We start from the raw sequence: 13,732 nt of genomic DNA on the forward strand, positions 1-13,732 counted from the left end.
CCATGTACCATGTGTTAAACACATAACATGGTAATTAAGGTAATTAATTATAAAGTAATTAAAAATATAATTAAAAAATAAAAGTTTCCATTAAATTCAAAATACATTGAAAAATGGAAGTTGTGCAATGGTTCGAAAGGATCACCGGAAGGCTGCGTAACAACACGAGCAAGCTCTGGGGTGCTCGCCAAACGGGAGACGTTTTAGAAAGGAGATAAACAATCCCGTGGTTACAACTAGTGTATGTTAGTATCTTCATCTTCAAAAAAATTGAAAAGGGCAAAAACCTAACAGGTACTAAACGGACCCTTGTTTGTGTCCCTCGAGCTGTCCGTGGCCCCGTGGGGACCTGAGGCAGCCTGGGCTCCCGATGGCAGCTGCTGGGGCCCCTACGCCACAGGCCAGGCTGGGCCGCCTGGGACCCTGCCACACCCCGGACGCGGCAAGGCACCAAAGCCCGTGGCCGCTGCGCTGGCCGCCACTCAGTACCGGCTGAGTGTCTTTGGGGGGGAAACTACTATGGATTCTGGACACAAGGCACGGGCGGGAACACACAGAAAAAGCCCGGCTGGGGTGGAGGGCTCAGAGTTGTGTTTTTCGCAACTTCCCTGTTTAATCTGACATGGGCGTCGTTTGGCAAGACAGACTGAAGGTTCTCGTACACTCAGTCTGTCGTCCGGGATCCTAGGAACTGTGGCCGTTGCCTGTGGTGCAACAATCTCACCAACAGATTCCCCGAACCCGGCACTAACGTGGGGGCACCCCCCTGCCCCCCCCCCCCGGTGGCCGTGACTCTGCGCCTTCACCACCAGAACCCGCCAAGCTGGGCTGTTACCTTCTATCGAGTCCGCGCTGACGACGTGACTGGCAATGGGCACAGGGTCCACGTAGGCACTTCCCAGGGCCGGCCCCATGGCCGCCACACTGGCCCCTGTCCCAGGGACAAAGGGGGAGGGGATGAGTGGACAGGATGCGGAGCAATGCCTTTCCTCAGCGGACGGGACGTGAAATAGGCTTCACGAATCAGGTCTTGTCTGAACAGGACAGCGGCCCTTCTTGCTTTGTGAACCTCTTCCCCTTTTAAAATGTCCCCACGCCTGCTTCCATCTTCCCGCTGGCTTCTCCTGGGACAAACCAGCTGCGCCGGCTGCTAACCGCGGCGCCGTGCCCTCCCCACCTCGGCCTTCCATCTGCGGGGCCCCGTGCAGGCTTCGGGTGGGCCCTGGACTCTAATGAGCTGGCTTATTTAGGCTGGGTTTTCCTCTCCTTTCAGTGTCAGGCCTGGTCTAGGAAAAGGGCATCAGCTGTGTTGTATGAAAGCTCCCTTTAAATTTCAAAAAAATACAGAAATGCACACATTTGTCTGCGTTTGACAACCGGCTGTGTTGTCAGGCAGCAGGGGGCCGTGGAGTGGAACCTGGAGGTTTCTGAGTCACAGCACCGGGCTCCCACTGCCTTGAACACCTTCCAGTGATTAGACTTGGCACATTTGCCTCACTTTCCTCCCCGAGAAACAAGAGAATGGCCATGCTAGTGGTGTGCCAGCCCAGGCTCCTCTACGGCTAAGCCCCCCCAAATCAAATCGAACACTGCAGGTGAGAGTTACACCCCCTCGCGCAACCCAGGAATAAGCCCTGGCGACATGGCGGGCTTCCATCTAGACGAGAGAAGAGAGCGGGGGAAGGTTTAAAAGAAAGGGATCTTTCCATTCAGATGGGCCAGGACTGAAGCTGGGGACAAGAGAAACATCTGGAAGGTCACACGGGGCTTGAAGAGAAACGTCGGCCCGGGGCTGCTACACTTAAACACGGATGGTGTGAGGGTCCACGCAACCCTGGGCTCCGCAGGACACGGAGCAACATCCCTGGCCTCCACCCACGAAACTGTCACTCGGTCACGACAGCCAGAACTGGCTCCAACCTGGTTGAGGTCCCCCAGGGACAGGATCGCCACAGTTGAGAACCACCGCCTTGGCTGTGGGTCCTGAAACCTTTCGGGGTGTTTTAGAGCTCGGGAAGCAGTGGCAAACACCCAGGGCAGCTGCCCCTCATCCTCGGAAGAGGAAACGTGGCCCCGCGGCCCCCCAGCTGGCTAACGATCATGACCCAAACCTCCAGACCTTGCAGCTCTTCGTTGTGCTCCCAAGGATGCCCACGGCACGCACCCCCAGCGCCTGCACCTCCATTGGGGGACCCACCGGCTTACCCTCTGCCCACTGGTAGGTGAAGGCGGGATCGAGGGTCTGCACGGCCGTCTCCTTCACGATGACTCTCGTAACGCCCCTGACCTGCTTTCTCCAAGGCTCGAGTGTTGGCAGGGACAGGTCTGGCTGCAGGCTTGCAGAGAATTCCGACCTAGTGTCCAGCGTCCTGTCGGGAGACTCCTCAGAATGGGCCCTCGACTCGGATGCGGTTTCAAAATCTTCCGAGTAAGCCAAGCTCACCGTGCTCGCCGTGGGCTCCCGAGACTTCGGCCTCGGGCTGGAAGCCCCCTCAGGCCCGGCGGAGGAGGCCAACGGCTCACTCAGGTGCTCTGAGACCTCACTTCCAGTGGGGGGACCCGTGGCCTGGGGGCTTCGGCTGGAGGCCTTTTCCCACTGGCCTTCTTTCTAAAATGAAGAATACGGAGGTAACTGGCAAGTGGTTTTGTCCGATCAGCACGCTCGAAATGCCGCTGCGTTGGAATGGGCACCCAGGGGGCCCAGCAGGTGAGGGTCCCCACTGGTCCTACAGTGGCTTTGGGTGGGCTCAGGACTGTGAGCGCAGCTCGTGAGACACTTCAACACGGGGCTGCTGCATTTGAACAGATGGCGTGAGCCTGTGTTGGTGGCATGTGGACGAACTCTGCTAAAAGGTCATTATTCTGTATTATGACAACACGCGTTTGGGAGTGAGGAGGTTACTAATATGGCAAGAATTGCAACGGGGCGCCGGGATGAGTACAGGTCAGCGCGGTGTTGTTACGGGGCAGTTTCAGTGGGACCTGCTTCAATCATCTGCTGTATTAAGTAGCTTTATCCTGTTATCGCCTAAATCAGGATCTCTCCCCCAGGGCACTCCTGACATTTGAAACTCAAACATTCTTTGTGGCGGGGCCATCCTGTGCAGTGCGGGACACTGAGCAGCGTCCCTGGCCGCCACCCTCCCAGATGCCAGCAGCGCCCTCCACCCCAGGCATGACCAACAATGTCTCCAGACATGCCAAGTGTCCCCCGGGGGTTAAGAACCATGGGCCTCAATGAAGCACAATCATTGTAAGCCTTTCCACGTAACCGACAAAGGAAAGTGACGTTGGCGGTACTTACTTCCTGTTCCAAGTCGGAGTTCTCACTGACAGCGGGGGCCAGATCATCAAGGGATAAAAGATTGATTCGAAAATCTGTAATCAAAAATGCAACATAGCAACATTGACTCATTTACTTCCTCCACAGTGTTTACTATTACGTGGTAGTGCTGAGTGCTAAGGACGGAAACGCGGGAAGGGTGCAGTCTCTGTCCTTAATAAGCCAGCACAGGGATCGACACCCTTTTTCTGTAAGTGGTAAATAGTTTCCACTTTGTATCCTAGCCTGTATCACAGTTACTCAGCTTTGTCCTTACGGTGCAAGAACCACCACAGACCATGTGTAAACAAGTGGATGTGGCTGTGTTCCAATAAAACTTTATTTATAAAAACAGACACTGGGCCAGAAGAGTCGATGATGGCAATGCAGTGAAGGATGCGTGGTGACAAGCGCGCTCAAGGTAGGGGGGGTGAGGGCAGGGGGACAACTCAGGCAGACACAAGACTAGACCCGAAGTGTCCTAAGTTCCCATTTAAAGCAAGTTAAGGGGATAGGAGCCTAAAGTGAACCAGCACTGGGCATGCCAAGTGTCCCGTCGCCAGCGGCTGAACACGTGGGTGCTGGAGACTTGGGAGTAGAGAATCCTCTGACAGATTTCTCTGGACCCAACAAATGAGCCCGCACCTGCAGGCGGAGGGGCAGTGAATATCAGCCAACATTGGCAGGAACTCTATTCTGTGGTTCAGTTCAGGCCCTGAAGCACGGGAGGGGGTGGCGTGTGGTGAGAGAGGGAGAGAGAGGGAGAGTGGGAGAATGTGCGCGGCCGCAGGCACAGGAGGGAGCGGGGCCCTCTGTGCAGCAGAGACAGAGCTGGCGGCGAGAGGGCGAGGTCCACACTGTCAGCCCCCCACACCTGCCCATCCTAAACCCCAGAGTGAATCCCCTGTCGCCACAGTCCTGGGGGCTCACCCCTCCCCCGAGCTCTCTGACTCTGTCGGTCACCACAGCTCACACGGGCAGGTAGGCCCAAAGACACAACCCTTTGGAAAAGCCTCTGAACTAGAAGGCATCCCAGCTGGCCCGGAGCAAAGGCACGAGGGTGATTCAGGACTTGAGCACTTTGGAACTGTGTTGGCACTGGCTGAGGAACGATGTCACTGCCACGTCGGCCAACACTTGACACGCACGTGCTTCCTGTGGAGGACCAGCCAGGGCTTCACGTGCATGGTCTCACTAGCGTGGTTCTGCCTCACTTCACAGATGAGGAAACTGAGGCACAGAGAGCCCGAGACTGCACAGTCAGTAAGAAGTGAGGCCAGGACGTCCACCCCAACTACGTCAGACCCTAAACTCAGAATGTACTCACTGCTTCCAGCTTGCCTCTCTCTCTGAGGCTACATTTGGACAAGGGAGGGGCAGGACTGGCCCCCAGGAGAGGCCCCTCCAGGCTGGCCGTGAGGACGGAGAGGCAGTGGGACTGGCAGTATGGACAGACGGCAGAAGGGCAGGGACCTGGGTCTGTCACCTGCCCTGCCAGTCTACGCCCGCTTTCCCATCCACGTGATGAGGCAGGTGACATGGGGCCAGGGGGACAAGGACACCCACCTACCAGCCCTCGGGCCCAAGGATCAGAACCACGATTAGCGAGGTGCCACGTGGCATCCAGAGGATGGCAGCCACTGAGGGGGCCCGAAGGGCTTCTCACACTGGCAGCCTAGAGCCGGTCCACTGCATTCTCCGACCCTAAAGAGGGCACCTTTGTTGGCCACGTCTCCCCCCTGCCTCGGCAGATCTGCTGCTGCTCCACTGGGGCATTCACACCCGCATTCGTCTGTGATGGGGCTCGGGACACACCACCCCGAAACTTGGCGCCTCGGCCTACTGAATATTTCAGGCTGAAGGAACTTGAGCAACGGCAGGCGCTGTGAGAATTCTCTGCCCTTCTCCCCTGACGCAGCTCATAAGACCCTCACGGGAGAAGTGCCCTCCCTCCACCCGCAGGAAAGGAGCCTCCTCTTTCCGAGACGGAGGGACGCCAACAGGAAGCCCAGCAGGCCTCACTAACTTTGCCCGTTTACTACCCTCAGCTCACTGCCTCTTGTCCCATCACGTTCTTGCACCACTTCCCATTCCTCACCAAGCCTAGCGGAAACCGCTCACATACAACTGCTTCTTCGGGTCATTTCCTTATGAAGGCTCCTGTGTCACGTAAAACTTACACTAGATACTCATTTAACATTTATTTAACATCTGTATGCTTTTCTCCTGTGAATCTGTCTTTTGTTGCAGGGCCCCAGCCCGGACCATAGAAAAGCGATTTTTCCTCCCCTACCACGGAGTCACGAGCTCCGGGTCACCCAGAGCGCAGGGGCCAGGGCGCTCATGGGCCTGTTTGGTATCATCCTCCTGCCATCACAACACTCAGCGTGTGCTGGTGCCCAGGGGGCCCCCGAGACACAGTTCAACTTGGATCTCATGATGAAGCGCCCCAGACGGAAGACGGGAGTGTTGGTTGGCTGTGCGTCTCTTTCCTTTCTTTTTTCAATATGTGCAATATTAAGATAAAAAAAATACTGTTGGCGTGCCTGGGTGGCACAGTTAAGCATCCGACTCCTAGTTTCAGCTCAGATCATGATCTCAGGGTTGTGGGATTGAGCCCCTATGTGGGGCTCTGTGCTCAGCGGGGAGTCTGCTTGGGACTCTCTCCCTCTGCTCTCGCTCAAATAAATAAAATATTTTCTTAAAAGATAAAGACAGGGACGCCTGGGTGGCTCAGTCGGTTAAGCATCTGCCGTCTGCTCAGGTCATGATCCCAGGGTCCTGGGATCAAGCCCCACATCGGGCTCCCTGCTCAGTAGGGATATCTGCTTCTCCCTCTGCCTGCCACTCCCCCTGCTTGTGCTCTCTCTCTCTCTCTCTCTGACAAATAAATAAAATCTTTAAAAAAATAAAAAAATAAGAGATAAAGACAATGTTGAATAATGCCGAAATAATACAAATGTCTAATTGTGACTGGTTAGAGATTTACTTCCTTTCCCAAATTTAAAAAAGAAAGGAGGCAAATTTCTTTTTCAACAAAAGGAATACGGAGTCGCCCTTCTGCTGTACGTGCCTCTAGGATTTTGTTTTTGGGTTATTGCTCTGGGTCACTGGGTGAAGACATTAGAGAGAGAACAAAAATCTAACTTGGCCCCTCCACCAGGAAAGAAGGTCAGGAAGCACGGGTGCAGAGTGAGCCATGCACTCCGCACGGCAGTGCCCAGTGACCCCTCTCCCAGGGACCCTCCAGGTGGTCTCGCCCTTTCTGCCCAGGGTGACAGCTGGGCACAGGGCCGTGGGTTACCATTCAGGCTGTCATCGGCAGCTTCTGAGAGTGACTCATCGCCAGGCCCAGCCTCACTCCTTCCGGGGGAGGAGAGCTTGCCACGCCGCTCCATCGAGGCTGACTTTGGAGAGGTGCCAGTGATGGAAAGCAGTGCCGTGCGGGCGGCTGTGTCCCCTGAAGTGTGAGTCTGTGGGGAGCGAGCTCTTGAGCCCATGCTGCGAAGGGTTCCGTCTGCAGACTGTGAGGCTGGCAGACGTGATGTCCGAAATGACTTTGGGCTGGAAAGTTCCTCACTGGGTAGCGAAAGGATTCTTGGCTGAGTTGGGATCTGATCCTACTTTGGCGGAAATAAATGAAATTAATTACCAAAGAGGTGACCATGAAGTCCTTACCACTGAATAATATGGCCAGAGCAGGGCATGAGGCCAATATCAGGGATCAAATAGTTCTCTTTCTGTGCCCTTTTCTCTTTCTCTCCCCTCATTTCTGGAAGCCAAGCTACAACATTTAAACAAGATAATATTGGGACCAGAAATACTCCACAAATAATCAGAAATATCACTTGGCTTTCAAATAAATTTTGTTTTAATTATACCTTTTTAAAATTAAGGCCCCTCAGGGACACCTGGGTGGCTCAGTTGGTTAGGCGTCTGCCTGGGGATCAGATTGTGATCTCAGGGTCCTGGGATCGAGCCCCGCGTCGGGCTCTGTACACAGCTCAGAGTCTGCTTGAGGATTCTCTCCCTCTGCCCCTCCCCCCACTCATGCTCTCTTTCTCACTCTCTCTCTCTCAAACAAATAAAATCTTTAAAAAAAATAAATAAATAAAATTAATTAATTAATTAAGGCCCCTGAGTACATGATCTATGATAGCCTGGGCCTTCAACAGAATCAGAACGTATATACACGTATTTTTCCCCCTTAAAATGCAGCCTTCCCATCACTTCACACCCACGAAGATGGCTCTAGTCACCAGTGTGAGCTCTGATCGCAAGTGCTGGTGAGGATGTGGAGAAACTGCAACCCTCGTGCACCGCCGGCGGGAGTGCAAAACGGTGCGGCTGCCGCGCGAAGTAGCTTGGCACTGCTTCAGGACGCCACGTGTGGGATTGCTATGGGGCCCAGGAATCCCACTCATAGGGACAGACCCGAAAGAACTGACAACAGCGACTCAGACAGATACGTGAACAGTGCTGTCACGAACAGCCAAATGCCCATCAATGGATGGCGGATGGATAAGAGGTGGTATGTTCACACAATGCAGTCTCACTCGGCCACAGAAAGGAACGAAGCCCTGACACACGCTACGACGTGGATGAACCTCGGAAACGGCGGCCAGTCACAGAAGGCCCCACGTACTGGGTGAGTCCATGTATATGAAAATCCCCGACAGAAAATCCACCGAGACAGAAAGCTGATTAGAGGTTGCCAGGGGCTGGGGGAGGGGGAAGACGAGGAGTGATTATTTAACAGGTATAGGGTCACCTTCGGGGCTGAGGAAAATGTTCTGGAACCAGCCAGAGGTGGTTGCACAACACCACGAATGGACTAAATGGCGCTGAAGGGTTCGTCTTACAAACGTTACTTTTACGTTACCTCAATCTCATCTCAATTGAAAAACAATGGAAGGGCAGCTATGCCACGTTTCCTGTGTGGTGCCAATGACAGGCAGCCGTGGATCGCCACTGGCGAGCAGTCACACAAAGTGTGCTGACCCGAGGTGCACACACTTCCTCCAGATAGCATAACCTGCCTAATACGTCCCAAATCCTGGCACCCACGGAGCAGCCCCAAAATAGGCAGCCGTGATTGGCTGGAGCCCAACCGTCCCTTGTCAAACCCCTTCCTCAGTAGCCCGAGCAAATTGGCTGCTGTCCAGTCTCGAGCCCCGTGACATGAAGAGCAGACTTGAGGCTTCGTTATGAGTAAGCACACGCTGGCGCCTGGGTGGCCCAGTCGGTTGAGCGTCTGACTCTTGGTTTCGGCTCAGGTCATGATCTCAGGGTTGTGGGATCGAGTCCTGCCCCGGGCTCCGCAGTCAGTGGGGAATCTGCTTGGAGATTCTCTCTCCCTCTCTCTCTGCCCCTCCCTCCCTCAAATAAATAAATAAATCTTAAAAAAAAAAAAAGGAATAAGTACATGCCAACCTTACCGAGAATAGTTTGGTCTGTTCTTCCTCACTGACTCTGGGGTCTCTTAAACACTGATTCGTGAAGGTTTCTTTCTCTCTAGAAGATTCTATCAAGCTTCCCAGCAACTCTCTCATTTCCTCCTCATCGCTGTCTGGAGAATCCAGTTTTCTAGTAGGTTTTTTCTCTTTGGGTGTTTGAAAATTCCTCTCTTTTCCAAAACGTGCCTCAGGGAAGGTATTTTCAACGGGTGGTTCCCTCCTCTTTAGAAACCTACTGACCTTCCCATTCTGCGCGCTGCTCTCAGCCACAGGAATTTCACAGGCGTGTTTCTGGAAGGTTTTATCCAGGCTGTGTGAAGAAAGTCCGGCTGTACCCCTGGGGAGGACCGTATCTGCGCTCCTTGGAAGACTGTCCTCAGAGGTCCTCAGGTCCGAGTCCAGGCCAGACAAATCCATCTGCGCCTTCCGCTTCCTGATCTTGGTTTCTATCTGCTCCAGCTTTGTGAGCACGGCGCTGGCCCTGAGCTTCGAGGCCGGGGCCGGGCGTCTCCCTGAGGACAGCCTGCTCCCGCCCTCCACAACAGCCTTCTCTTTCAGGAGCGAGTGTTTTACACCCATGGTTTGGCTTCCTTTTAGAAATCTGCTATGACCGGGTGCTATTTGGGTAAGACTTCTACCGATTTTCAGGTTTCTGATTTCTTCCATCTTTGAATCTTCTAAGGAAATATCACTAAAATCACCAAAAATATTGCGCACGGGATGGCCGGCTCTTCTTACGGAAGCCATTCTAGGAAGTGAAGAAAGAAAATGTAGAGTAAGAATACCTGACGTTCAGGGGCGCCTGGGCGGCTCAGTCGGTGAAGGGTCTGCCTTCTGCTCTAGGTCAGGATCCCAGGGGCCTGGGATCGAGCCCCGCATCGGGCTCCCTGCTCGGTGAGCCTGCTTCTCCCTCTCCCTGCCGCTCCCCCTGCTTGTGCACTCTCTCTCTCTACTCAGTCAAATAAATAAATAAAAATTAAAAAAAAAAAAAAAAGAATACCTGACGTTCATGTTGTGCATTCAAATCTCTCGATGCCTCCCATTTGAGAGCTCAGATCCCTCCTCGCAGTCTGGCTAGAGCCTTTCCTTCAAGCCCCACGATGACAATGAAAACGTCAACACCCAGTACCGCTAACTGAATTACTGTTCTATGCCAGGACTTCAATGAAACGTGTTAATGTTAAACAGAAGAGCCAGTGCTTCTCCAGCGGTGTGCCCAGCACTCTGCTCAGAGCTCTATTATCTCATTTAATCCTCAGGCGACCCTGACTCAGTTACCATCATCCCCGTTTTAGAGAGGAAATAAAAGCCCCCAAAGGTTAGGTCACTGGTCAAGGTCGCCAATTCGGGTCACCTGGCTGGTGAGCAGCAAAGCCAAATTCAAAGCTCAGGTCTGATTCCAAAGGCCCCCTTCTTCCCCACCGTCCTTCACTGCCCGGCCAGCTACACCGCCACTACTCAAAGAGTCCTGCTCCCGGCTCGCTCCCCAGATCAGGGCTCCTCCTTTACCCGGGTGTCCCCAGCTCTCTCACAAAGAATGGCTCGAACACAATCTGTACATTTAAGGAGTCCCCCAGAAAACCGTACTTTAAGTGCGTAAACTACCGCCCTGGAAGGGTGGAGGGGTTCCGGACAGACACAGCATCCACCAAAATGTCGACTGAATGTTGTGCACACATGCTGGTGTACGTTCTTTGGAGGAGAGGGGTCAGTGCTTTCACATATTCTCAGAGTTCCCATGTGCCCCTAAAAGAATAAAAACGACCCACTATAAGATTTCCAAAGGTTTCCAAAAAGTTTAAAATCTTAAAAAGATGGAAAAATAGGGCATGCGTGGGTGTGTCTTTGCTGCGGCCCCTTCAGTAAGGAACGTGGCCGGCAATGAAAGTGGGAAGTGCCGAAACCCCATGACCTGGCGATTCCACGTCTGAGAATTTACCTACAATTACATTCAGATACGCACACAGAGATGCGTGTTCAAGGAATGTCTCAGCAGTACTGTTTATACTTGTCAACAACCTGAACCCATCCATAGAGACCTGGTGTGAGGCAGGAGAGCGCACGCAGCTCAGGGACTACGATGTAGCTGGTGAAAGGAACGAGGGAGACCTGTACGCATAATAACGCCCCCAGCATAATACTCCGTGAGGCAGAAAAGACGAGATGCACAACCATTGCTTGTTTCCATACTGTTTAAATGTTTTAACAAAGCCATGCGTTATTTTATTATAGTTTTTAATTCACTGTGAGACCTGAAAAAGCCTTTTTTCCCATCCCTATCCACTCAGAAAACAAGCTTACTGGGATCGCCAGATTAAATACAGGACACCCAGTGATCTGAATTTACAATAAACAGTAAATAATTTTTAAAACTAAGTATGACCCCCATTTTTTTTTTTAAATAGGCTCCATGCTAGAACAGAGCCCAACGTAGGCCTGAACTCACAATTCTGAGACCGAGACCTGAGCTGAAACCAAGAGTCGGATGCTTAACTCACTGAGCCACCCAGGCACCCCTGACCCAAATATTTTTATACTAAAAAGTAGTATGTTCCAAACACTTTCAAACTAAAAAATTATCTGTTGGTTATCTGAAATTCAAATTCAACTGGGTGTCCCATATTTTTTTTTTAAAGATTTTATTTATTTATTTAACAGAGATAGAGACAGCCAGTGAGAGAGGGAACACAAGCAGGGGGAGTGGGAGAAGAAGCAGGCTCTTAGCGGAGGAGCCTGATGTGGGGCTCGATTCCATAACGCCGGGATCACACCCTGAGCGGAAGGCAGACGCTTAAAGACTTCGCCACCCAGGCGCCCCATGGGTGTCCCATATTTTTATTTGTTACATCTGGCAATCCTATGTCTTCTGCACCTTTCAGAGCTGAACTCAAATGTTTTGTGCAAGGAAAAGTATTTAACCCAGCCCTAAGATTCCGTATAAGAGTGAATTAGTTTTCTGGGGCGCCTGGGTGGCTCAGTCGTTAAGCGTCTGCCTTTGGCTCAGGGCATGATCCCAGGGTTCTGGGATCAAGCCCCCCATCAGGCTTCCTGCTCCACTGGGAGCCTGTTTCTTCCTCTCCCACTCCCCCTGCTTGTGTTCCCTCTCTCGCTGGCTGTCTCTCTGTCAAATAAATAAATAAAATCTTCAAAAAAAAAAAAAAAGAGTGAATTAGTTTTCTTTTACTCTCTGTTTCTCTGCCTGGTGTGCTTGCCTGCTTGTCCCCATCTTAACCACCTGGGTACTAAGGCCTGCGCTAGAACTAACAGTATTAACTAACCTAGCACAGGCCTGACCCCACGGGTCAGGGAATACAAAACCACACCCAACAGAAACAGTGCAGAATTCCTAGCCTGTGTGACACTGGGCGAGTTACTTAACCACTCTGTGCTTCAGCTTGCTCATCAGTAAAAAGGTGGTAATAACTACAATCCTATGTTCATTGTAGGGCATGGAATAAATAGTAAGATTTAGATAATAATGTTTGGAATACCTGCTTTTAATGGGCTTTTAGCTGGAAGGACGTGGTAAAGAGGAAGCGGATGCCGCTGGCACATCTACAGCTACCTTCATTAATATTTTTGTAACTGAAGCTCAGGAGAGGACTCGGCCCTGGCCATTCTGTGGGTCAGAGGGAAAGCCTGACCGCCAAGCCAAGTTTTCCAGCACCTAGTTCTTCTGAAAGTTTCCCAGGTTTAATCAATGATGGTTAAAGAGGCAAATATTGTGTTATGTCCATTTTACCACAAGCTGATATATTTTTAAAACACACAATTAAAAATAAACCAATGGGCAAAAGATATGAACAGATACTGAAGTAAAAAAAAAAAAAAAAAAAAAGATACGAATGGCCAGCAAGCATGAAAAGAGGTTCAATGTCACTAGCCATTAAACAAATGCAAATTGAAACCACCAGATCCCACTTCACAGGCACTAGAATGACTACAATCAAAACTACAGATAACAAGTGTGGGCGAGGATGTGAAAAAACTGGAACCCTCATACACTGTCATGGGGACTGTAAAATGGTACAGGGGCCAATTTGGAAAACAGTCTGGCAGTTCCCACATAGCCCAAGACGATTGAAATGTATGCAAACGTTCATAATAGTATTCATAGCAGACAAGATGTGGAAACAACCCAAAAGTCCATTAACTAGTGAATGGATGAGAACTGAGGTCCATCAGTAAACGAAGTACTATCCAGCAATAAGAAGAGAACAAATACAGATACACACAACAGCACGCATGCATCTCGGACACATCATGCAAAGGGAAAGTAACCAGACGCAAAAAAAAACACACACTGTATGATCCCATTCATAAGGATCATCCGGAAAAGGCAAATCTGCACAGTCTCAAAGCACCTCAGTGGCTGCCTGGGCCTGGAAGTGGGAGCCAGGAGGGACTGCAAAGGGCCAGGACGGATATCCTTTGGACAACGGAAAAGTCCTAAAGCTGGATCGTGGTGATGGCCGCACCACTAGGTAAACGTATAAATAAAAGTAACTGCGTTGTACCCGTAAGAGGGGTGAATCATACGATACGTAAATGAATCCTCAGTCAAGTTGTTAAAAATAAGTAAACCTAACTTTGAAAACACTGGCTCCCCTCAGACCATCGGGCCCTTCCCCACCGCCGGGAGCGACCCACTCCCGACCACGCTCCCAAGTGGGCCCCGACCGGCAAACAGGCGTGAGGCGCCGGGCCGCCCTCCCGTCTCCCTCCCAGCCCAGCTTCAGAATGCTCCCCTTTCCCCACAACTCCTCTCCCGAGTTCTGACGCCAAGCCCCGCGGCAGCCCAGCCAACTCTTCCAACCTCCTGCCGGGATGTCCAGCCGCAGAGGCCACCGCGGTGCTTCCGCCAGCCACTGGGGCCAGATGGGACCGTTGCCCCGGCAACAGAGCCAGGGCGGAAGAGACTACATATCCCGGCGCGCGCCGCGCTCTGAGGACC

General features: G+C 52.1%; 1 protein-coding gene across 9 annotated transcripts in view; it reads right to left on the bottom strand.

The window, feature by feature from the left end:
- C14H19orf44 (chromosome 14 C19orf44 homolog) overlaps positions 1–13,676 on the bottom strand; it is a 17,078-nt gene extending 3,402 nt beyond the window's left edge. For 4 of the 9 annotated variants that reach the window (XR_006776299.2, XM_045778472.2, XM_045778471.2 and 1 more), the window contains exons 1-7: positions 13,595–13,661; positions 9,779–10,524; positions 8,761–9,526; positions 6,627–6,942; positions 3,305–3,378; positions 2,206–2,608; positions 836–931 (exon numbers count right to left, since the gene is read on the bottom strand). Coding sequence is in view for 8 of the 9 variants with exons in the window: in XM_045778472.2 (XP_045634428.1) it covers positions 836–931; positions 2,206–2,608; positions 3,305–3,378; positions 6,627–6,942; positions 8,761–9,526; positions 9,779–9,798 (1,675 nt within the window). In the remaining variant the exon portion in view is untranslated. Of the gene's footprint in view, positions 1–835; positions 932–2,205; positions 2,609–3,304; positions 3,379–6,626; positions 6,943–8,760; positions 9,527–9,778; positions 11,489–12,269; positions 13,550–13,594 lie in introns of those variants that run through there. The other 5 variants (XM_045778468.2, XM_045778466.2, XM_045778469.2 and 2 more) reach the window with 5 other exon arrangements.
- Between the last annotated feature and the right edge of the window lie 56 nt (positions 13,677–13,732).

Source organism: Ursus americanus, chromosome 14 (genome assembly GCF_024610735.1).
Source record: "Ursus americanus isolate L20-20 chromosome 14, mUrsAme1.1.p, whole genome shotgun sequence".
Classification (NCBI taxonomy): domain Eukaryota; kingdom Metazoa; phylum Chordata; class Mammalia; order Carnivora; family Ursidae; genus Ursus; species Ursus americanus.